The 26,088-nt window shown below is 44.1% G+C and overlaps 2 protein-coding genes across 3 annotated transcripts in view; one reads left to right on the top strand and one right to left on the bottom strand.

Annotated features, from left to right (window-relative positions):
• Positions 1–26,088, bottom strand: part of IFT140 (intraflagellar transport 140) — a 100,217-nt gene that overhangs the window by 29,695 nt on the left and 44,434 nt on the right. The gene's annotated exons all lie outside the window — the stretch shown is intronic.
• The window catches only part of TMEM204 (transmembrane protein 204), a 37,063-nt gene that overhangs the window by 4,605 nt on the left and 6,370 nt on the right, over positions 1–26,088 (top strand). The window contains exon 2 of the mRNA XM_087729032.1: positions 12,569–12,724. Within this exon, the coding sequence (XP_087585158.1) occupies positions 12,569–12,724 (156 nt within the window). The remainder of the gene's footprint in view (positions 1–12,568; positions 12,725–26,088) is intronic.

Here is a 26,088-nt window from a genome sequence, read left to right as displayed (position 1 = left end):
AAAAAGAAAAAGAAAGATAGTTCCTTCATTGATCCAGCCTGATAGAATGGAGTAGCTCAGAAGAAAGACAATGTTATGGAAACTGGTTGGTTGCAAAACATCCATCTTCTTCTCCCAAAGGTGCTTCTTTTTTTTCCAACTGGACTTTCTGGTTTTTCTTTGAAGACGTTTCCTTTCACATCCAAGAAGCTTCTTCAGCTCTGAGAAGTGAAAGGTCTAAGAAGAAAAAAACCAGACAGTCCAATTGCCTCTTGAAAAAAAAACCCACCTTTGGGACAACTATCACCTGGATGACTGAGAATCTCCATCGAGAGACTTGCTTTAGAATAGTCAGGATGAAGCTGAGGGACTCTAGATGTCTTGGCAACTGGTATGTACTTATGACCATTGAAGGGTCCCAGAGTTACATGTCCCTTTTGCCACCTTCTGACAAGCAAAGTCAAGGGAGAAGCCAGATTCCATTCACAACCGTGTTGTGTTGCTACCTTAACAAGTTCAGTGATTCCCTTAACAGCTGTGGCAAGGAAGACCTTCAATGGGGGTGGGGGTGGGATTTACTTAAGGACTGTCTTGCTTAGCCACGGAAATATGGGGTTCAATTGTGGTCATAAGTGAGGACTAATTAGCAACATCAGCCAATTTAGACAGTACAGATGAAGACAGAGTCAGAGAGAGACAGAGAGAGACAGAGAAAGAGAGAGAGAGAAAGAGAGAGACAGAGACAGACAGACAGAGACAGACAGACAGACAGAGAGAAAGAGTCAGACACAGAGAGAGACAGAAACACAGAGAGAGAGAGAGAGAGAGAAAGAGAGAGAGACAGACACACACAGAGAGAGAGACAGAGAAAGAGAGAGAGACAGACAGAGACAGAGAGAAAGAGAGGGAGGGAGGGAGAGAGAAAGAGGCAGACACAGAGAGAGACAGAGAGAGAGAGAGAGAGAGAGAGACAAAGAGAGCGAGACAGACAGAGAAAGAGAGAGGCAAAGAGACAGAGACAGACAGAGACAGACAGAGAGAGAGACACACACAGAGAGAGAAAGAGACAGAGAGAGAGAGAGAGAGAGACACATACACAGAGAGAGACAGACAGAGAAAGAGAAAGAGAGACAGAGACACACACACACAGAGAGAGAGAAAGACACACACACACACACACACACAGAGAGAAAGACAGAGACAGACAGACAGACAGATAGAGAGACAGACACACACACAGAGAGACAGAGAAAGAGGAAGAGACAGAGAGAGGGAGGGAGGGAGGGAGGGAGGGAGAGACAGAGAGAAATCATCAGTATTTTTGTCATTTTTGGTGCAATTCTCGTGGCTGGAAAAATTCCTTTAATCCTGATTTTGACTTTGGCACAGGGCCATCCTCTCAACTCAAGAATTCTCAAGAATTGCCACTATTGTTTGAGAAGCATGTGTGCCTTTACTGAATGATTTTTATAAATAGAGGGATTAGCTACCACTCAAGAGAAATAAGCAGGGAAAGCTGTTTCCTATCACAGCCAATGAAAGAGAATAGGAAGGCGCTTAGGGGGAAACAGAGTTGGTTCAGGGTCTGCGGTTGATGGCGGAAAGGAAAACGAAGATGGATCCTTCTGGAACTTTGTTAATTCCATCCCTTACTCTGCATCCCATCATGTCCCATCAGGCTTCACAGAAATCAGAGGGGAGGGGGGGCAATGACACCTTTTTTCTACATTGCTGCTCTGCAAGAACCCGTATTTTGGTGACTTATTGCTTCTAGATAGAACAGCTCTTATCTTCACAAAATTGACTGTTCTCCTTCTTAAGTCTTTTAAGCCAGAGGACACATCACATTTTGAGTTAGTGAAAATTTCAAACATGATGTCTGTGCATGGCGTTTCTTCCATCCATCGGATCTGCAGGGAAGGCACTGGAAATTGGGACTCTCCAGGGCATTGAGTTATGTCCTGGTGAGGGAAATGCCTCTCCCCCCCCCCCAACTTTTGGCCAGTTATTTTGTAAATGTTTATCCGATCTTGTGCCTTTTTTCTAATAGAATAGAATTCGTTATTGGCCAAGTGTGATTGGACACACAAGGAATTTGTCTTTGGTACAGATGCTCTCAGTGTACATAAAGAAAAATAAAATAGAATACATTCATCAAGAATCATAAGATACAACACTAGTGAAAGTCATAGGTTACCAATAAGCAATCAAATCATACTAGGAAACAAACAAAACAATATAAATTTTAAAGATATTACCATGTTGCTTGTATCTTTAAAATTTATAGTTTTATTTGTTTCCTAGTATAATTTGATGGCTTATTAGTAACCTATGACTTTCACTAAGTGTTGTATCTTATGATTAAAACGCGGAATCTCCAAACTGGGCCACTTTAAGACTTGTGGGATTTCAACTCCCAGAATTCCTCGGCCAGCCATGCCAACAAGTCTTAAAGTTGCCAAGTTTGCAGAGTCCCCATCTTAATCATAAGACACAACATTTAGTGAAAGTCACAGGTTACTAAAAAGCAATCAAATTATACTAGGAAACAAGCAAAACAATATAAATTTTAAAGATACAATCATGTTGCTTGTATCTTTAAAATTTATATTGTTTTATTTATTTTCTAGTACAATTTGATTGCTTATTAGTAGCCCATGATTTTCACTAAATGTGGTGTTTTGTGATTAAGATGCGGAATCTCCAAACTGGGCCACTTTAAGACTTGTGGGACTTCAACTCCCAGAATTCCTCGGCCAGCCATGCCAATGTCTTAAAGTTGCCCAGTTTGGAGAGTCTTGTTCTAAGAGAAAGAACTTTCAACACATCAGCTTTTCCTTATTTTGACTGCTTCTATAAGGTAATAAAATTTCATTTTTGTGTGTACCCCTATCGGTCTGGAGCAGTGATTAAACCAAGCTTACTGCTTTTCAAAACCAGAGTTGTCTGTTGCATGGAGAATGTTATGAAGATGCTCTGCAGGCGGTTTACATCTCACTTAGCAACAGAAATTTTGGGCACTATTGTGGTCGTAAGTCAAAGACGACCTGTCAAATAACAGAAGAAGAGAGTTGGACGAGGCCTTGGAGGTCTTCTAGTCCAACCCACTTCTCAGGCAGAAATGCTATACTATTTCAGACAAATAGCTCTTCAATCTCTTCTTAAAAACCTCCAGTGTTGGACCAAAGGTGCTTTTTTCCCCCCCAAGAGGCAACTGAATGTTCTGGTTTTTCTTAAGACGTTTCGCTTCTCACCCAAGAAGCTTCTTCAGAGCTGATGAGAAGCGAAATGTGTCAAAGAAAAACCAGAAAGTTCTGTTGCCTCTTGGGGAAAAAAAAGCATCTTTGGGACAATCGTGACCTGGAGGACTGAGAATCTCCATAGACCTCCAGTGTCGCAGCATTCACAACTTCTGTGAATGCTCCAACAGTCCAACTTCAAGCCTTTCCACTGGTTAATTGTCCTCACTGTCAGGAAGTTTCTCCTTAATTCCAAGTTGCTTCTCTCCTTGATTAGTTTACATCCGTTGCTTCTTGTGCTTTGGAGAATAGCTTGACTCCCTCTTCTTTGTGGCAGCCCCTGAGATATTGGAAGACTGCTCTCATATCACCCCCTTGTCTTTCTTTTCATCATACCCAATTCCTGCACCCGTTCTTCATAGGTTTTAGCCTCCAGCTCCCAAATCATCTGTTGCTCGTTGGTGGGTTGTTGTTGTTGTTGTTGTTTTGTTGCTTATTTTGTCAAGAGCTTGTCCTAGTGGTCATCAATAAGGGATTGCTATCCAAAGATTGTTTCTCTAGATAGTGTGGCAATGAGCGATGTGCTCAGACCAATGGCTGTGGCTGCAAAGGAATCCTATACACCAGTGTTTCTCAACCTTAGCAACTTGAAGATGTCCGGACTTCAACTCCCAGAATTCCCCAGCCAGCGAATGCTGGCTGGGGAATTCTGGGAGTTGAAGTCCAGAGATCTTCAAGTTGCCAAGGTTGAGAAACACTGCTATACACAGCCCAAAGCTACAACAGGTAGTCCTCAACTTAGAACAGTTCGTTTAATGACCGTTTGACGTTACAACAGCACTGGAAAAAACTGACATGGCCATTTTTTTACACATATAACCGTGGCAGCATCCCCAGGGTCATATGATTTAAAATTCAGAGGCTTGAGAACTGACTCACATTGATGACGGCCCTGTCATCCTGGGCGCGATGTGATCCCCGTTTGCGACCTTCTGACAAGCCAAGTCAAAGGGGAAACCCGTTTCCCTTAACAAGGGTGCAACTGATTTAACAACCGCAGTCATTCACTAAACAAACGTGGCAAATGTTATGGCCCGCCAGCCGCCAGTGGAGCTGGCAGCAGATTCGGAGAGTGAGGAGGTTGGGGAGGAACCTGGGCCAGTCCTGGAGTCTGGGGAAGGCTCTGATGAGGGCTCTGTGTCGGAGGCAGAGAGGGGGCCAGGCCCGTTTGCCAGTTATCAGCTGCCTTCAGAGTCAGACATTAAGTGAGGCAGATGAACAGCTGGAGCCTGTTCCCAGTGTGCACAGAGTTGCCAGACGAAGAGAACGGCTAAAGAACAGGGGTTGATTTAGGAGTAAAGCCACAGGTGGATGATGAATGGCCCCTCCCAGAGGAAATAAAAGAGGAGTGAAAGGGGAGTGGAGTTTGCAGGAGACAATCCGTTCGCTTAATTGGTTCGTGACTCTCCGAGACTCCTGGCCAAGTTTTGCAGATATCGGCCTGGCAGCTCTCCAAGCCAGAGAAGGTCTGTGACTGTAAATCTTCCTTTTTAAGACTTTGCTGGATGTGAATGAGCAGAATTCACAGTCAATTAATAAAAGGTTTTTTTTTTTGCCGGGACAAGGAGTTTGCTTCGTGCTCTTGGGAAGCCTCGCTCAGAACAGCAAGGAGAATCCTAACACATAGGGCAAAACGCACGGAAGAAATTTCTCCCTTGGCAAATATAAACTCAACGGGCTCGATTGTGGCCATACGTCGAACGATACTGGGGATGATTTTGAAAGCAGCAGCCGCAGGATAGGAAAAAAAATGCGTCCAAGTGCCAAGGGCGTGAAAGTTCCTTTCAAAAGACACAGGAAAGAAGCCGGGGATGGAAAGCTGGTTTCCTACAAACTTGGGCGAGGAGGAGCAGTGAAGGCAAGCCTGGCTGGCCTTATTATAGCTCTTTGGGTCAAGCGTTCAAGAAGAGGGAAGAGGTCCCGGAGCGAAGAGGGGCTACGTGATCTTCAGGGAGTGCTAAATATAAACACCTGTCCAGTTGAATTATATGACTTACAGAGGGACATTTCCCAGGCGGAGAGGGGAGAAGGGGAGAGAGGGGAGCCAGGCCAGCCTCCCTCTGTGTGGGAATGGGAAAGAAAGAAATGTTTACAGAGGCAACAGACCAGATAATGCTGGGATTTATTAATCACGTCTCAGAAGCTTTGGAAAACAGCCAGGCCAAAAAATTTTTTTAAAAAAACAACCCAAAGGAGTTCTCCAAAACTTTAAGAGTTCTTGGAGGTTCATGTCTTCTTAGACCAAAAAGGGAAAAGAAATTGACTTTCCAAGACCAAAACTGGTCCTTCTGTAAGGGCTCAAACTTGGGATGAGCCCAGATATTTTTTTTTCCCAGTAGCTCATCTTGGTTTCTCTATTAAGACCTGCTTCGCTGTGGCTTAATCTGAGGCCATTACATGGCTTGTTTATTTCTAACTTAAGGCTGTTGTGTGAAGTCACCCAGTTTTGCTTTTTAAACTTTTTGTTGTTGTTAGTTTCAAAGTCGTGTCCAATCCATCGCGACCCCATGGACAACGTTTCTCCAGGCCGTCTGGTCCTCTGCCATCCTCTGGAGTCCATTTAAGCTCATGCCAGCTGCTTCAGTGACTCCATCCAGCCACCTCATTCTCTGTCGTCCCCTTCTTCTTTTGCCCTCCATCTTTCCCTGCATGAGGCTCTTCTCCAGGGAGTCCTTCCTTTTCATTAGGTGGCCAAAGTCTTTGAGTTTCCCCTTCAGGATCTGGCCTTCTAAAGAGCAGCCAGGGTTGATCTCCTCTAGGACTGACCACTTTGATGGCCTTGCAGTCCAAGGGACTCACAGGAATCTTCTCCAGCACCAGAGTACAAAGGCCTCCATTCTTTGGCGCTCAGCCTTCCTTATGGTCCAACCTTCACAGCCATACATTGCAAGTTTTTAACCTTAGCTTCTGGTTTAACTATTCGGCAAACACAGTTTCAGTTATGTTTTATTCCATAAGCCACAGTTAAACAAACCACAATTTAGGACCATGTGCCTGCCGAAATCCCGACATAATTTCAGATGTTGCTTACAGGACTTTAAAAATATAAGTTCCTTGTGTCATTTGCATGAAAAAAGGATTTGGGGCTTGTTCAAAAGGGGAATGTAAAGGAAAGATGTCAAATTTGTTGTTTCTTAAAGGTAATCCCCCGGGACATGGTGGCTCAGTGACTAAGACACTGAGCTTGTCAATCAGAAAGGTCGGCAGTTTAGGGGTTTGAATCACTAGTGCTGCACAGCAGAGTGAGCTCCCGTTACTTATCCCAGCTCCTGCCAACCTAGCAGTTCGATAGCATGTAAAAAATGCAAGTAGAAAAATAGGAATCGCCTTTGGTAGGAAGGTAACAGCCTTCCGTGCGCCTTCGGTGTTGAGTCATGCCGGCCACATGACCACGCAGACAACTTCAGACAGCGCTGGCTCTTCGGCTTTGAAACAGAGATGAGCACCGACCCTCAGAGTTGGGAACGACTAGCACATATGTGCGAGGGAACTGGTACAAGTTAACGGGAGCTCACTCTGTTACATGGCGCTAGGGATTCAAACTGCCGAACTGCCGACCTTTCTGATTGACAAGCTCAGCGTCTTAGCCACTAAGCCAGCACGTCCCTATACTACCTACCTGTTTACCTACCTACCTACATATCCAGACTTTTATTCTGAAGTGCAAAGTAATGAATGTGTCACACCTTCTTGTTTCCCCCCACAATAGCCACTCTGGAAATAGGGTAGGCTGAAAAACAGTGAGCTTCTATGACTGAGAGAGAATTAAAATTAGATCTTGCCACTCTTGGTCCAAAGCCTTAACCCAGAGGTGGGCTGCTGGCGGTTCGTACTGGTTTGGGCGAACCAGTACCATGTTTTCCCCGAAAATAAGACAGGGTCTTATTTTCTTTTGATCCCTGAAATAAGCACTTGGTCTTATTTTCGGGGAGGTCTTATTATTTTTGAGGTGCAGGAGGCGGCGAGCGTGGTCACTTCATGGCTGCTGCTGTGTTGCAATATTTTTGGGGAGGGCTTATTTTGGGGGGAGGGATTATTTTAGTGCATGCGCTCAGAAGCCCCATTGGACTTATTATCCAGGGAGGTGTAATTTTCAGACAGTGGTGGGTTTCAAAAAAAATTCGAACCTACTCTGTGGGTGTGGCCTCCTTTGTGGGAGTGGCTTGCCGGCCATGTGACCTGGTGGGAGTGGCTTGCTGGCCATGTGTTTTCTCTCTCTCTCTCTCTCTCTCTCCTTCCTTTTGTGTCTGTCCCTTTTTCCTTTTTTTCTTTCATCTCTCTCACTTTTTCTTTCTTTTTTTTCTTTCTTCCTTTCTTTCTCTTTCTCTCTGTGAGTCTGTCTGTGTGTGTGTGTGTGTGTGTGAGAGAGAGAGAGAGAGAGAGGTGGGTTTCAAAATTTTTTGGAATCTCTTCTGTAGGTGCGGCCTGCTTTCCGGGTCCACTGGTGGAACCTCTTCTAGACGGTTTGGTAGATTTGATGAACCGGTTCTACCGAACTGGTGAGGGTAGGAACCCACCTCTGTTTTCAGGGAAACAGGGTAGTTCTGACCACCGGCTGGGCCTGCTCACTCAAACCGGCATGATCCCATCCTATATATCTCACTCTCTGGTCCGCTCCTCCCGCCCACGCAGCCCAGCTGATTGGCGCACCTCACCCAATCCACTCACTGCGGTGGTCCGAGAAGGTGCGCTGGAAGCCACCCACATGAAGTCCCTGGGTCTTAAGCCGCGTGCAAGTGCGCAAGGCGCACGAGTGAAGCGAACGTGTGCGTTCCCATTTTCGGTCCTGCCATAGGTGAACTGGTTGTTAAAATTATATGAAGCCCATCTCTGCCATTACCACTATACCACACTGCTCCTCTAATATCTTTTTTAACATGATTGTCCTTCCCGGTATTCCGATTTGAAAGCGAGAGTTCATCTGCCCAAGCCTCTGGAGATGGAGAATTTGATACGGCAAATTAGGTTATTCATTCAATTGATAGGGCGCTGAAATCTGATAACTCTTGTGTGCCTCCATGTTTGGCTCATGTTCAAGCATTGCGCACATATAGGCTTTCCTCTTGTGGGAAAAGCCAATTTAGGTCAGGCAAACAGGCTGACTGATTTAGGAGCTCACAGCTATTTTGGCTTAGGAATCAGCTGCCACTGCTCTCATGTAAGAGACCAGACATTACATCCACATAAGCGGCATTAAGTGCTTTTGAAGCAGAGAGATTAAGCCATCCCATGTTGGAAGGGACTTTGGAGGTCTTCAACCCCATGCTCAAGCAGGAGACCCTATACCATTCCAGTGGCTGTCCAGTCTCTTCTTAAAAACCTTCAGGGATGGAGCATTCACAATTTCAATTACTGATTGATTGTTCTCACTGTCAGGAAATTCCTCCTTAGTTCTAGGTTGCTTCTCTCCTTGATTAGATTCCACCCATTACTTCTTGTTCTACCTTCAGGTGCTTTGGAGAATAGTTTGACTCCCTCTTCTTTGTGGCAGCCCCTTCAAATATTGGAAGACTGCTATCATGTCTCCCCTAGTCCGTCTTTTCATCAAACTAGACATACCCAGTTCCAGCAACCGTTCTTCGTATGTTGTAGCCTCCAGCCCCCTAATCGTCTTTATGGCTCTCTTCTGCACTCTTTCCAGAGTCTTTACATCTTTTCTGTAATATGGTCACCAAGACTAGATGCAGTATCTAAGCGTGATCTTACTAAGGCTTTATAAAGGGCTACTAACGCTTCACATGATCTTGATTCTACTCCTTTGTTAATGCAACCTAGGATTGCATTGGCTTTTTTGGCTGCTGCCACCATTCCTTCCGTAACAGTAGTCTCCTTGCTTCTCCTCATTTCCACAGAGATTTGTACGTGTCGTTTTGCTCTGGGGAGAAAGGTTAAGAAATATCACCCCAATAATGCATCATGGATTGTGAAAATACTTAATGGTGTACCAATGATTTTGTTACGAAACAATGAACTGTTACGTGAGATGATTCCTTTCTTTGTTATGAGGGATTAGCTGATAACTCAGCATAGTCTGGGTATGTCTTTCAGAGATGGGTTGCTCCCAGTTTGGCCCGGTTTGGCCAAACCGGTTGTGAAATTCAGGCCTGGTTCGCAGAACCGGCAGCGTCCCAGGCCTGCCACTGCTGCAAATCGGTTCCCTCGTCCCCACTGCATCACTGCCATTTTGGTTTTTAGTGACTGCGTGTGCACAGTTCACTGTAAATTGTTCTGCGCATGCGCGGGGGTTGCGAACCGGTAGTAACACCGGCAGCAACCCACCCCTGATGTTATCCCAATCCTGTATTAGAGGGAGCCCTCATGGAGTTCTGCGAATCCGTTACCATGGCAATTCCACTGTGCTGTACAGTAGAAGCCATTTTAAGGCACAACAGGCTGTTATCTTAACAAAACGTGAATCCAAAATGCACATTATCACTGTCAAAAGTACTGTGACTTGACACTATAGATATAATTCAGTCCTTTTCATTTCAGCATGCCAGAGTTATGCCGAAACACACACATACACACGGACACGAGGGGTGTTAGGGGTATCTTACCCGCACAGTATTTGTTTCCAGAGAGTAAGTCATCTGTGTACCAAGTTTGAAATTGTTTGTGGCATTCCAGAATTATGCTGGAAAAAAACACAACCATTTAGATAGATAGATAGATAGATAGATAGATAGGTAGGTAGGTAGGTAGGTAGGTAGGTAGGTAGGTAGGTAGGTAGGTAGGTAGTTAGATGATAGATAGATAGATAGATAGATAGATAGATAGATAGATAGATAGATAGATAGATAGATAGATAGATGATAGGTAGGTAGGTAGGTACTTCCAATTTCTTAAATTAGCCCCTGAAGTCCCAACAGTGAGCAACATGAGGGATAGAAACGATGGTAACAGAAACGCACGTGTGAGATTTCAGACAGGAGATGTCCAACCTCTGGAACAATGCCTGGAAATTTGCCTTACAAATGTCTCCTTTTCAAAATAAACACCAATATTATCCTTTGGAGATGCCATGTTCATGCTTCTCAGGGCATGGACATGATTCCCAAAAGTACAACTTTTAGGAAGTCCAAAAAAATATGCCTGACCAGTCTGCCTAGGCGATCGGATGATATTGTTGTTGTCGCCATTGTTCAGTTACAAAAGCCATGTTCGACTCTTCCCGGTTCCACAGCTTCGGTTAAATATCCCTCAGGGAGAGAAAGTCATTTATATTTTGTAGTTTAAATATTTATGAAATATTTCAGAATAGAAACACAGAACCAAATATGAAGAGGTGTGTGTGTGGAATGTCAATTTGTATCTCACCTCATTTAAATCCCAGCTTTCACATTTTATTTGTGATTTTCCTCGAAGGAAATTGGGATAATATAGATAAAGAGCTCTTGCGGTCTTTACCCCTCTTATTTTTTATCTTTATATTAGCTGATAACCCAGCATTGCCTGGGTATTTATTTATAGGGGGAAAATGTCCAGATCAAACATAATTTCCAATGTTGGATTTTCCCCCTTACCAGAGGGAGCCCCCTTGTGGAATACTGTGAAGCCGTTACCATGGCAATTCCACTGTGTTGCACATTAGAAGCCATTTTACAGCAGTACAGTAGAAGCCATTTTACGGCACAGCAAGCTGTAGTTTAACAGAACACACAGACTGAGGGGCTATAGGGGTGTCTTACGCCCACGATATTTTTTTCCAGAGAGTAAGTCATCTGTGTATCAAGCTTAGTTGAAATTGCTTGAGGCGTTCCAGAGTTATGCTCGAACATGCACACACACACACAGAGCCATTTATATATATATAAATGTATGTACATACATACATACATACATACATACATACATACATACACATACATATATAAGTTCTGGCTTTGTTGCTGTAAGTGGGTTGATTGGCTGTGTAGTTGCATCCTGATTGGTAGATGGAGTTGATGTTTGTAGATTGGTCGGCTGTTTCGTATCATCCTGTGTGGCTGAGGTGCTGGCTGTGTGCCTGTTGTTCTTTTGTGTTGTAATGAGCTGGGTGGTGGGTGGGGTTCCCTTGTTGACTAGGGCTAGTTTCCAGATGTCTAGTAGGCGGGAGGTATCGTCACGTTTATTCATGTTGTGGGGGTGTTTCTCTATTTCAATAGCTTCCATAATTATTCTCTTGTTGAAGTGTTCTGTTTTGGAGATTAATTTGGTTCCTTCAAAATCAATTTCCTGTCCTGTAGCTTTAAGGTGCTGGAAAAGGGAGGAAGTTTTTTTCTTTTTTCTGACAGCGTTCTTGTGTTCTGCGATGCGTGCATTTATTCTCCTATTAGTTTGTCCAATGTATGTGGCAGGGCAGATTTTGCATGGTATTATAGATTAATTTTTAAACACGGAGGTTGACCAATAAGAAATCTCTGAGTTATCCTTAGTAATCCAGCACATCAATTCCTACAACACTTCACAGGGAGCGGATAACTTATGGCATGCTTAGAATTCTTCAGTAGCCCATTGGCCAGGTTACCCGAGATTCGATTCACACCCTAAATGCTGCAATTTGTACTGATGTAATTATAGACCCAATTGTTTATCCCAGTGTCTTTGTAGTATTCTGATCTTCATTATGTCACCTCCGCTCTTCTTACTGTCCATCTCTCCATTGGCTGGAAGTCAGAGGACACCAATACAAACCGATGTTCTTGGCACATTGTGGCCTGCCGATAGGCACATCTGGAAAACCTGTGGGCAACACACAGAGCCCTTTGAATTTGTCCCAATAATCAGGTCAGCACCAACGGGTTTTACTAGACTGGCAGCCGTCAATCTACGACCACAATCTAGCCCAGAATGTCCGTGGCTGAGCAAGAATGTTGTTATGCAAGTTTTGCCCCGTTTTACCACCTCTCCTGCCACCGTTGCTAAGCGAATCCCTGCAGTTGTTAAGTTAGTAACACGATTGTTAAGCGAATCGGGCTTCCTCCATTGACTTTGCTCACCGGAAGCTGGAAAAAAGGGAATCACGTAACCCAAGGATGCTGCGAACGGTCATAAATGTGAATCAATTTGTGCCAAGCATCTGAACGTAAACGACCTGATCATGCGGACGCCGCAACGGTTATAAGTGTGAAAAATGGTCGTAAGTCGCATTTTTCAGAGCCGTAGAAACTTTGTGCAGTTGCTAAATGAACTGTCGTAAGTCGAGGACTACCTGTGTCTAGGCCCTGGTTTTCAGAGCACCCTTTTGAGTTTAAAAAAAGGGGGGGAAGCCCCACCCCTGCTAACAGGTTTCTTTCTTACCATTGTTTCAGTGCAATTCGATATGATGCGTGCCTGCAATTTGATTGCCACTGTCGCCTTGACCGCCGGCCAGCTCCTCTTCGTGTTGGGATTGATGGAGCTGCCCATCATTTCCCAGGATACCCAATGGTGGGAAGAAGCCATCGCTGCCGTGTTCCAGCTTGCCAGTGAGTACCTTCGGTTGCAAAAGATGAAAACTGCCTCGCCTGGGAGGAACCAAAGGGCTCCCTGTTCAAGAGCTTTCCAATTAGGTGAAAGCGTGGCACAAGTGGGTAGGGATCCCCTCCGTAGCTACATCTGCGGTGGACCTAGAAAGGATGCCCCCCCCCCCGCTCCTTCTCCACTTAAAAAAAAAATGGAGACAGGGGAGAACTTAGGTGGGATGATGGAGTTCCTCTAAAGTATTGGTGACTGAGAATTTTTGGTCTCTTTTTCAAGACAATTAAATAAATGTGTATCTAGGTTGCTGTGAGCACCAACCATGCTATGATGCTTTACTCTGTGTGTGTATGTGTGTGTGTTTCTCTCTCCCTTTCTCTCTCTGTCTCTTTCCATGTCTCTCTTTCTCTCCCTTTCTCTCTATCTCTTTCTGTCTCTGTCTCTCTCTCCCTCTTTCTCCCTCTGTCTCTCTCCCCCTCTCTCCTTTTCTCTCTCTCTCTTTCCATGTCTCTTTTTCTCTCTGTCTCTGTCTTTCTGTCTCTTTCTTTGTCTGTCTGTCTCTGCCTCTCACTTTCTGTCTCTCTCTCCCCCTTTCTCCCTCTCTTTCTCTCCCCCTCTCTCTGTCTCTTCCTTTCTCTCTCTCTACCTGTCTCTCTTTCTGTCTGTCACTCTTTCTCTCTCCCTTTCTCTCTCTCTTTCTTTCTCTGTCTCTCTTTTCCTGACTCTCTTTCTCCCTCCCCCTTTCCCCCCTTTCTCTGTCTCTCTTTCTCACTGTCTCTGTATCTTTCTCTGTGTGTGTCTCTCTCTTTCTCTTTCTGTCTCTCTTTCTCTGTCTCTCCCTCTCCCCCTGTCCTATTTACAACGATTGCAATATCCCAGGGTCATATGACCCCCACCCCACCCCGTTTTGAGACCTTCTGACAAGCAAAGCCAATGGGGGAGTCAGATTCACTTACCAACCGTGTTCCTAACCACTGCAGCGATTCACTTAACGACGGTGGCAAGAAAGGATGCCAAATGGGACCAAACCCACTTAACAACTGTCTCTCTTGGCGAGGGAAATTTTGGGCTCCATTGTGGCCATACACTGAGGACTACCTCCACGGTAAAACCAATTGCCACTGACCTCAATATTGGGTCAAATTCACTGGAGTACCATGAGCTACCCACTGGTCTGCTTTAAAAAAAAAAAAAGAGACTGGACAACGATTGGTCTGGAACTGTATAGGGCAGTGTTTCTCAACCTGGGCGACTTTAAGTCCTGTGGACTTCAACTCCCAGAATTCCCCAGCCAGCACAGCTGGCTGGGGAATTCTGGGAGTTGAAGTCCACAGGATTTAAAGTCGCCCAGGTTGAGAAAAGCTGGCATAGGGTCTCTTGTTTGAGCAGGAGGGTGGACTAGAAGACCTCCAAAGTCCCTTCCAGCTCTCGTGTTCTGTATTACTAGAAATCCTGCCTCCATTTCCCTGCTCCTTCCCATCAAGAGCAGCCTGAGCTTCTCTTCCCACTGGCTCTGCCCGCCACGCTGTCCGGGCTCTGCTCCTCTCTCTCTTTTTTTTTTCCGCCGAGAGGAAATGCATTTTGGCTGGGTTTAGATTTGTTGTTTCATTGAAAAACAGTACAAGAGAGCGGCCGTGTGCCTTTCTTCTATCGGGGCTGCTAATTTTAGCCCAGGGATTTTTTTCCCCCTAGGCTGCAGTCTGTTTTAAACACAGTCAGAGAGAGACAGAAGGGCGCCAGGATTTCCCGACACAGGAGAAGGAAATGCCTGCTGTTACCTGTTATGCAAGCTGAACCTTGAAATCCTCAGCACTGGGAGTGGAAAAGGGAGAGGGACAGGGAGAGAGAGAGAGAGAGAGAGAGAGAGAGAGAAAGAGAGAGGGGGGAGAGAGAAAGGGGGGAGAGAGAAAGAGACAGAGAGACAGAGAAAGAGAGACAGAGAAAGAGAGAGGGAAAGACAGAGAGAGAGAAAGGGAGGGAGAGAGAAAGAGACAGAGAGAGCGAGAGAGAAAAAATGGGTGAGAGAGAGAAAGAGACAGAGAAAGATAGAGAGGGAGAGAAAGGAAGAGAGAGAGAAAGAGACAGAGAGACAGAGAGGGAAAGAGAGAGACAGAAAGGGGGAGAGAGAGACAGAGAAAGAGATACAGAGAGAGACAGGGAAAGAAAGAGAGAGAAAGAAAGGGAGAGAGAGAGAAAGGGGGGAGAGAAAGAGAGACAGAGAAAGGAAGAGACAGAGATGGAGAACGAGACAGAGAAAGAGAGAGAGAGAAAGGAAGAGAGAGAGAGAAAGAGAGAGAGAAAGAGGGAAAGAGAGAGTGACAGAAAGGGGGGGAGAGAGAGAGAAACGGGAGAGACAACAGAGGACAAGAGGGCTGGCTGTGCCATGGTCCATGGGGTCGTGAAGAGTCGGATACATCTTAGCCACTGAAAAACAACCTGGTGTAAAAAATACCAGATCTAAGCAAAGAAATCTAATGTCTCCAATATGTACAGCATTGTTGTTGTTAGTTTGGAAGTCGTGTCTGACCAATTGTGACCGCATGGATGACGTTCCTCCAGGCCTTCCTGTCCTTTACCATCCTCTGGAGTCCATTGCAGCTCATGCCGACTGCTTTGGTGACTCCATCCAGCCACCTCCTTCTCTGCCGTCCCCTTCTTCTTCTTTTGCCCTCCATCGTTCTCAGCATGAGGCTCTTCTCCAGGGAGTCCTTCTTCCTTCTCATTAGGTGGCCCAAGTCTTTGAGTTTCCTCTTCAGGCCTTCTAAAGAGCAGTCAAGGTTGATCTCCTCTAGGACTGACCGGTTGGATGGTTGGACCGGTCTTTGCAGCATGGTACAGCATGCCAACCTTCAAGTCTAACTATCTTGGCAATTTCTCTCCCTATTGTGCTGGGGTCAATCCTGGAATGCTTGTTCAAAACCCACATCTGAGAAATGTTTATTGGACAGAACAAAGATGATAAACTCCAGTAACATATTCCATATGTTTCTTGGGAGGGGTGTAGATTTTTAAATTGGCCTTTTGTGTTGAGATACAGAATGGAAATATTCACATATGAACTTGGGCTTTATCTGAATGAAGGGACAAAAAGAAAGGACATCCCTTGGCCGTATTTGCATCTCACCTGGATAAAATGCAAAGGGCAGGTTTTCGCGAAGTAGATGGGCTTTGAGCCAAGGGTGCGAAGGCAGCCCCTGTCTACAACTTGGTAAAGCAGCTTTGGTTTCCAGAATCACAGCTTTGCGAAGTCCAGAAAACGATGGGACGCTTTGCGCAATAGGTGCTGTGTTTGTAGCGTTGCACCCCCTGAAGCAGGCCTTAAGACTGTAGTGGGATTCAAACATTTTGGCTTGGTGCGCATGGAAGCGGAAGGATACTGCAAAATCTGCATTTCCCCCCAACTCCAGGGCAAGGATGCTGTAAAATCTCCATTCCCTCTCCACTCCAGGGGAAGGATACTGCAACATCCCCATTGCCTCCCCACCCCCACTAACCTGCTTTCCAACTCCGTTCTCCTGTTCAGGGCAATAAAAGAATACCCAGCCAATCAGCTGGGACTTTGGAGGAAGAGAATAGATGGGGGCGCGGCCAGCCAGAGGTGGTATTTGCCTGTTCTCCGAACTACTCAAAATTTCCGCTACCAGTTTGCCAGAACCAGTCAGAACTGGCTGAATACCATCTCCACTTTGGAAAATGAATCGCAGTATTGCAAACTCCCATGAATCAAAACCACTGAATGGGAGCAATCACACCCAAAACGTTGGTAGAAACCCAAACTAGGTCCCTATTGATGATTGACTTCATTTCAATTGTAGGCACATTTCCAAACTTCCAGATGTGGACCCAAACAAACATTCCGCCTTAGAAGAGAGTATTTGCAGTTCAGGGTTAAATGGTGGGGGTCCTTGGTGCTTTCTCAGCTTGGTGGGTTTCTTGCGGACGTTCCATTACCAAGAGTAATAGCAAAAGAAATAGCATTTAGACTTATATACGGCTTCACAGTGCTTTACAGCACTCTTGGAGTGGTTTACCATGTCAGCTTATTACCTGCCAACAATCTGGGTCTCCTTTTATTGACCTCGGAAAGGTGGAAGGATTGAGCTGGTCAGGATTGAACTCCTGGCTGTGTTAGCCTGCAGCGCTGCATTCTAACCATTTGTGGTTAGGGAGCCAAGGTGGCACAGTGGTTAAATGCAGTACTGCAGGCTACTTCAGCTGACTGCAGTTCTGCAGTTCAGCTGTTCAAATCTCACCAGCTCAGGGTTGACTCAACCTTCCATCCTTCCGAGGTGGGTAAAATGAGGACCCGGATTGTTGTTGGGGGCAATATGCTGACTCTGTAAACCGCTTAGAGAGGGCTGAAAGCCCTATGAAGCGGTATATAAGTCTAACTGCTATTGCTATTGCGCCACCGTGACTCCTTACCCAAAGTAGGTAATATCACTGGCACGGATGATGTTACCTAGTTTGGTAATGAAATGTCTGCCAGAAAACAACCAAATTTAGAGCTCCTCCTCCTCTTACCCTCCCCCCCCCCCCGTCGCCCACAAATTCCACTCCTTTCCAGCACTGATGATGTTACCTACTTTGGTAACGAAATGTCTGCAAGAAAACCACCAACCTCAGAGAGCACCAAGGACCACACCGTTGTCTTCCTCCTCCTCCTGCCCGCCCCCCGTCAAACCCCATTCCCTTCTAGCATTGATTATATTACCTAGTTTGGTAATGAAATGTCTGCAAGAAACCCTCGCCAGGCTCAGAAAGGACCGAGGGCCCTGAATATTGTTGTAGCTACATAAGTATTCCAATGACTCTGAAAACTATATTCTTTTTTTTTTAAGAAATGATTCCAAAATTAACAACAACAACAAATAGAGTTGTTGTCATAACAGCGAGCCTCTCCGTCCAGGGAACAGCCAACGATATGACGTACACATATTCATTTGGCCCATGAGCTTTATTTTCATTCCAGCTTCGTAGTCCGCAGACCTGACAACTGGTCGCATCCCAAAAGAGGAAGAACGTTACCAAGGAAAGCAGGACGTTTCAGCCAAACCTACCTCAAATACCCCCTAAAAAAAACCTCTGACCTTGGCCAGCCAGCACCTGCCATCACGCTGACACGGTGGCTGCCAGCCCTGCTTCATTTCGACTTCAGCCACCTGGGCCTATCCTCCCGAGAGGCGCATCCTTTTTTGGAAACAACAAAAGAAAACAAAAGGGAAAAAAACCCACAACCGTAACAAAATACAACTTTAGGAAGAGGAGAGGAAGGAAAGAGGGAACCGGCCGCTGGCAGTTCCAGGACTGGAGGGACAAGCCCGCACACACCTTACAGGAAAGAACTATTTGCTTTGGGAAAAGATGGGGATGAAATTGAAAACGGTTTTGTGCGGGGTGAGCTTTGAGCTCCCATCCATAGGATTGCCTCTGGGGTGGGGGTTTCCAGGAGAAATCCAACCGGAGGTGGGTTCCTACCAGTTTAGACTGGTTTGGCCGAGTAGGTAGTAACTCGGCCTGCCACGCCCCAAACCCGTTCTTCTTGGTGGCACCATCTTGTTTTTTGTTTTTGTCCATGCGCAGAAGCATTTTCTAATACTGCGCATGCGCAGCACATCCTTGAGCGAACCGGCAGTAGCAGCAGCAGCAGCCGTAACCCACCCCTGGATCCAACCTAGAAGTAGGGAGAAATTTCCTGGCTGTCAGAACAGATAATCAACGGAATAGCTTGCCCTCGTGAATTGTGGTTTTTTCCCCCAAAATAGACTGGACAACTCTTTGACCAGGATAGCATAAGATCTCCTGCTTTGAGAAGGGGTTGGATTGGAAGACCTCCAAGGTCCCTTCCAGCCCTGTGATCCAAGGTGCCCGAAAGCCAGACAAGGAATAATGTCTGATGGAAACTGATCAAGGAGAGATTCACTCTAGAAATAAGGAAGAATTTTCTGACAATGAGAACAATCAACCAATGATACAAAAGTTGCCTTCGGGAGTTGTGGGAGCTTCATTCACTGGAGGCTTGCAAGAAGAGACTGGACTGCCATCTGTCAGAAATGGTATAGAGTCCCCTGCTTGGCGGTGGGGGTTGGACTAGATGACCTAGAAGGTCCCTTCCAACTCTGGTATTCTATATTCAGTGGAACAGAAGTTGCCTTCGGAAGTTGTGGGAGCTTCAATTCAATTCAATTCAATTTATTAGATTTATAGGCCGCCCAATTCCGAATTTTCTGACAATGAGAACAATCAACCAATGATACAGAAGTTGCCTTCGGGAGTTGTGGGAGCTTCATTCACTGGAGGTTTGCAAGAAGAGACTGGACTGCCATCTGTCAGAAATGGTGTAGGGTTTCCTGCCTGGGGCAAGGGAGGAGTTGGACTAGATGACCTACAAGGACCCTTCCAACTCTGTTAATCGAGTTTCAGCACAAACCTTTTCGAACACCACTTAAGAAATTTGTTCAATCTGCTTGCATTAATAAGAATATCCCAAGAGATGGCTATGCCAGATTTGATTAACTTCAGAAGTACCGGAACCTTGAGGTGAAATTTTCACACCATGTGGCTCTCCCATCTGACACTTTTCTAGCCAATTCTACAGTACAAGGTCCCTTCCAACTATTTTAATCTGTTAACATTTTAAAAGAAAGTTGATTTTACCTTCTGGATGTTACCCAGGAAGCAGAAATGGTAGAGGGTCTCCTGCTTGGACAGGAGGTTGGAGTAGGTGACTTACAAGGTCCCTTCCAACTCTGTTAATCTCAATCTATCTAAGAGGAACAAAGGCCTGGAGGCTAAAACATATGAAGAACGGTTGCAGGAACTGGGCATGGCTAGTCTAGTTTTGAGTGTTGAGACTCTAGAAAGAGTGCAGGAAAGAGCAACCAAGATGATTAGGGGACTGGAGGCTAAATATATTAAGAATGGTTGCAGGAACTGGACATGACTAGTCTAGTGAAGAGAAGGACCAGGGGAAACATGATAGCAGTCTTCCAATATTTGAGGGGCTGCCACAGAGAGGAAGGGGGTCAAGCTATTTTCCAAAGCACCCAAAGGCCAGACAAGGAATAATGGATGGAAACTGACCAAGGAGAGAGTCTACCTGGAAATAAAGAGAAATTTCCTGACAGCGAGAACAATCAACCCATGGAACAGAAGTTGCCTTCAGAAGTTGGGAGAGCTTCATCACTGGAAGCTTTCAAGAAGAGACTGGACGGCCATCTTTCATAAATGGTGTAGGGTCCCCTGCTTGGGTAGGGGGTTGGACTAGATGACCTACAAGGTACCTTCCAACTCTGTTAATGTGTTTAAAAAGTTTTATGTTCTTAAAGGATTCATGACAGACAGAAGCAACATCAAACAAGCTTTGATCCTCTTGGCAACATGGGATTGCTTATCTTCGGCCACTGTCTTGTTTTATTCTTTGAAAAAAAGAATGAAATGGATTGATTCCGAGGAAGCAGCACGACAGAAACAAAGATTTAAAATTTGCACTTTAGCACTAGATCTGGCTCTCTGCCAGGACCATTCAAACAGGACGCCGGTTCTTCGGATCTGGAGCACAAGCTCACAAAGTAAGGCCTCTCTCCTTCGCCTGACACTGCCCTTTCCAAATTTCTTCCTCAACTCCGTTATCGGCTTCCTTCCTCAACGGAAAAGCAACCCACATCCAATGCTGGTTTGTTTGGTCAGGGATGAGAAAACAAGTCCGGATAAACAGTACATAGCAGACTAAAAAATAAACACAAACCCATCGTTTCTACTGAAAAACAAACACCGTTGTTTTTTTTTAAAGAGCCTGTGAATATTTTACAAAAAAAAATAAAAAGTTCTTTTAGCAGTTTTAGAAGTTAAGATATTTAAAAGCAATTCTGTAAAAAATTTTCAAGCTTTACACTAAGGAAAAAGAATCATGTATAACAAATATTCATCCCTTAATATAAGCACTTAAATATATTTATATTAAGGGATGTGGTGGCTCAGTGGCTAAGACGCTGAGCTTGTCAATCAGAAAGTTTGGCAGTTCAGCGGTTTGAATCCCTCCTCCCTAAGCAGGGGGTTGGACTAGAAGACCTTCAAAGATACCTTCCAACTCTGTTTATTCTGTTCTGTTCTATTCCAGTCTATTCCTTATTCTATTCTATTCCTATTCCTATTCCTATTCCTATTCCTATTCCTATTCTATTCTATTCTATTCCCGATCTTTGCAAGGAATATGAATAGATGGACAAAAATGCCAAATCCAATTTAAACATCTGGCTGATTATGTGACAAACCATAACAACAATTAAAAAAATTTTTGGGAAGAAATTGAAAGAAAAAAGTTAAAATATAAACCTGCAGAACTACAGGAAATAAGGTTGAAAGGGTGCAATCCAGTTGCTTGCATTAGTAACGGATCTTTAAATAGAGGATGAGAATATATATATATATATATATATATATATATATATATATATATATATATATATATATATATATATATATATATATATATATATATATATATATATATATATATATATATATATATATATATATATATATATATATATATATATATATATATACACAAAAAGATGTATTAAAAAATAACCAATAAGAGCTTTCAGCGAAGTAGGAATGATGTTGAAGGATAAACTGGTTGCATTGGAACATCTGAAGAATTCCAAGGTTGGCAAATCAAAATCCTACGACGCAAATGAAATGTGTTGATGCGGCCGCGCACGTTTAAGCTTGTAGAGCAAGAGATGGAGGTTTGGGCCTTCGTTAAAGTAGAGATAAAGTGACATTTGAAGGAAAAGAATGACTCTGGTGTTCATTCATGCCCACGGTTTCCAGAGCTCCTTTCTCCCAGCCCTGTAAACATTCCTTATTTTGCTTTTTAAAAAAGAAAAAAAATATCTGGCAGTGCAAGTCACAGTGACAGAGAGAACCTTCCCACCCCCCCACCCCCTTTGAAAATTCCCTTCCACATTATTCATTCACTAATGTGCAGAGCGGGAGTTCAAGCTAAAGGTCCTGTGAAGGGAAACAGCCTTGCTAACATCAGTGGTTTTTTTTTTTCTTTTTTACATTTTTAATTCTGAGTGGCCCAAGGAAGTCTTCGGAGCTTTGTGGGATGAATAATGGACTCTTTACAATAAAAGGCGAGGAAGGTGCAGTGCTGCAGGCTACTTCAGCTAACTGCTTGTTGTGGCCTGCCAGTGGCCAGCGAAGTTGGCAGCAGATTCGGACAGTGAGGAGGTTGGGGAGGAACAGGGGCCAGTCCTGGAGTCTGGGGAAGGCTCTGATGAGCGGCTCTGTGTCAGAGGCAGAGAGGGGGCCAGGCCCGTTTGCCAGTTATCAGCTGCCTTCAGAGTCAGACATCAGTGAGGCAGAAGAACAGCTGGAGCCTGTTCCCAGAGTGCGCATGCACAGAGTGGCCCGACGAAGGGAATAGCTAAGGAACAAGGGTCGACTTGGGAGTAAGGCCACAGATGCATTACGGTACTCCTCAACTTACGACCGCAATGCAGGCCAAAATTTATGTTGTTAAGTGAGACGTTTGTTAGGTGGGTTTTGCCCCATTGTACGACCTTTCTTGCCAAAGTTGCTCAGTGAATCCCCTGCAGTTGATGAGTTAGTAGTCTGGTGGTGAAGGGAATCTGGCTTCCCCAGGGACTTTGCTTGCCAGAAGGTCGCAAAAAAAAGATCACATGACCCCAAGACATTACAATGGTGATAAATATGAACCAGTTGGCAAGCATCTGAATTTTGATCAACTTAACCGTGAGGATGCTGCAAAGGTCACGACTGTGAAAAATGGTCATAAATCAGCTTTTTTCAGGGTCGTTGTAACTGCGCACAGTCTGTCAGGTTTCCCAAAAATGCCCTAATTGATTCATGAGTATCGAGCCAAGTTTCAATACAAAATCTAGTCATTTATTAGGAGCATCATAGACAAGATCTTTTCCCAGTCAGATCTAAGCTTTGTTTGATTTATATCTGAACTTTACCCCTGTTCCTTCCCTCCCCTCAGTCTGTGTCATAAATCACATTCCCAAATGAGGTGCACCCCTCCTAAGCCTGCTGCAGTAATCTGAGATCCGACTTCAGCCAACAGTATATGTGGAATGCGCTCCCCGCTTCTCTTATTATGGCAACATTAGGAGTTGACACAGTCACTAAATGAACTGTTGTAATTCCAGAACAGGGACTAATCCTGGACTAGGACTAGGGTGGCTCAGTGGCTAAGACGCTGAGCTTGTCCATCAGAAAGGTTGGCAGTTTGGCGGTTTGAATCCCTAGCGCCGCATAACGGAGTGAGCTCCCATTACTTGTCCCAGCTTCTGCCAACCTATTTGCATTATTACATGCTTTCGAATAGCTAAGGAAAATAGGAACCACCTTTGGTGGGCAGGTAACAGCATTCCATGCGTCTTCGGCGTTTAGTCATGCCGGCCACATGACCACGGAGAAGTCTTTGGACAGCGCTGGCTCCTAGGCTTTGAAATGGAGATGAGCATTGCCCCCTAGAGTCGGGAACGACTAGCACATATGTGCGAGGGGAACCTTTACCTTTAATTCCAGGACTATCTGTATTAGCATTTTCCTTCCAGGAACATCCAGGGATACAATCCAAAGCAACCCGCCTTGCAAATGAGATTTAAACGAGCTCGGAAATCAGTCCTGCGTATCTGAAGCAGCACTGATGGCTTATCCTGATGACTAATAATTACACTTGAGCTGGCTTGCTTTATCTTAATCTGTCTTGCGCCCAAGAATAGATTTTTATCACAGGAGGCTTGCAAGCCATGCCACGGATGCACGGAGGAGGGGACGCACAGCCAAGTTGGAGACAGCCAGTCCGATTCAGGACTGACCTGTCCTTGCCCGCAATCCTAACGGAAATGGTATCTGCAGATCTTGATGTCTGTTTACCCGCCCTGGTGCTTATCCTAGCGTTCCTTCTGCATAAGGGGCCCTTTTGTCTGTGTGAATTCCCTTCTGTTGTGGTGGTGGTTAAGGAAGTGTTTATGAGACAAGGGGGGGGGGAGCTGGATTTCTCCCCCCCCTCCTTATTATGCAAGGCCTTTTTGCTTCTTTGTATATTGTTCTCCCGTTAGGCTAATTAAATCTATAAATTACTTCCATCCAAAAGTTCATTAACTAAACCGAGGAAGAGGATGGAGGAGACGGAGAGGGCGAGGGAGACCTTCCAACTCCGTTATTCTATTCTGTTCTGTCTGTTCTATTCCTTATTCTATTCAATTCTACTCTACTTTACTCTATTCTATTCTATTTCCATTTCCATTTCTATTTCTATTCTGTTTCTATTCTATTCAACTCTACTCTACTTTACTCCATTTCCATTTCCATTTCTATTCTGTTCAACTCTACTCTATTCAATTTCATTTCTATTTCTATTCTATTCAACTCTATTTCTATTCTATTTCTATTCTATTTCTATTCTATTTCCATTCTATTTCCATTCTATTTCCATTCTATTTCTATTCTATTTCTATTCTATTTCTATTCTATTTCTATTCTATTTCTATTCTATTTCTATTCTACTCCACTCTACTTTACTCTACTATTTCCATTTGTATTCTATTTCTATTCTATTCAACTCTACTCTACTTCACTCTACTCTACTTTACTCTACTGTACTCTATTTCCATTTCTATTCTGTTTCTATTCTGTTCTACTCTACTCTACTTTACTCTATTTCCATTTTCATTTCTATTTTATTCAACTCTACTCTATTCAATTTCATTTCTATTTCTATTCTATTCAATTCTACTCTATTTCTATTCTATTTCTATTCTATTTCTATTTCTATTTCTATTCTATTTCTATTCTATTTCTATTCTACTCTACTCTACTTTACTCTACTATTTCCATTTGTATTCTATTTCTATTCTATTCAACTCTACTCTACTTCACTCTACTCTACTTTACTCTACTGTACTCTATTTCCATTTCCATTTCTATTCTGTTTCTATCCTGTTCAACTCTACTCTATTCTACTTTACTCTATTTCCATTTCTATTTTATTCAACTCTACTCTATTTCCATTTCCATTTCTGTTTCTATTCTGTTCAACTCTACTCTACTTTACTCTATTTCCATTTCCATTTCTATTCTGTTTCTATTCTATTCAACTCTACTCTACTTTATTCTACTCTATTTCCATTTCCATTTCTATTTCTATTCAACTCTACTATACTCTATTTCTATTTCTATTCTATTTCTATTTTATTTCCATTTCTATTCTATTCAACTCTACTTCACTCTACTTTACTTTACTCTACTCTACTCCATTACCATTACCATTACCATTTCCATTTCCATTTCTATTCTATCTTCCAAGAGACGTCCAGCCCTTGCTTATCAATGGAGACCGAGTGGAGCAAGTGGTCAGTTTTATGTTTTTGGGTGTTATCATAAAAAGAGGATCTGACCTGGGGCACTCACATTGCAGCCTGAGTCAAAAGGGCCCAGCAGAGACAATACTATCTGAGACTTCTCAGGAAACAACAACTGAAGGAAAAACTGCTGGTGACCTTCTACCACTGTACCATAGAGAGAATTTTAACTTACTGAGCCTGTGAGTGGTTTGCCAATTGCACAAGGGCAGATAAGACAGCGCTCCAGAGGGCTAATGTCATTGCCCAGTGGCTCATGGGTTGCCCTCTTCCCTCTTTGGAAGAGCTTTATACCTCCCACTGCCTTAAGAAAATTCAAAACATCCTTAAAGATCCATCTCATCCTGGGCTCCCCCCCCCTTTTTTTTGAACTATTACCATCTGGCAGACTGTACAGGACAATAAAAACAAAGACAAATAGGCTGAAAAGCAGCTTCTATCCCAGGGCAATAACTTCATTGAATTCTACAGTATAATGCAATATTAATGCAATATCGGGTTTTCAATTTCAATTATATGGCATGTGAAGGATGTGTGTTTGTGTTTTTATTTTTATAGTTATAATGTACACTGAAGATGGCATTTAATTTCATTTTATGACAATACAATGACAATAAAGTAAAGTAAAGTCGGGGGTGAAATTCAGCAGGTTCTGACAGGTTCTGGAGAACCAGCAGCGGAAATTTTGAGTAGTTCGGAGAACAGGCAAATACCACCTCTGGCTGGCCCCAGAGTAGGGAGGGAATGGGGATTTTGCAATATCCTTCCCCAAGGAGTGGGGAGAGAACGGGATTTGCAGTATCCTTCCCCTGGAGTGGGGTGGGAATGGAGATTTTGCAATATCCTTCCCCAAGGAGTGGGGAGAGAACGGGCTTTTGCAGTATCCTTCCCCTGGAGTGGGGTGGGAATGGAGGTTTTGCAATATCCTTCCCCTGCCATGCCCACAGAACTGGTAGTTAAAAAAA

This window comes from Thamnophis sirtalis, unplaced genomic scaffold (genome assembly GCF_051295495.1).
Source record: "Thamnophis sirtalis isolate CommonGarterSnake01/CBP01778 unplaced genomic scaffold, rThaSir2_p1.2 scaffold_14, whole genome shotgun sequence".
Lineage (NCBI taxonomy): Eukaryota > Metazoa > Chordata > Lepidosauria > Squamata > Natricidae > Thamnophis > Thamnophis sirtalis.
Note: the sequence above shows the minus strand (reverse complement) of the source record. Positions and strands in the feature narration are given on the sequence as shown.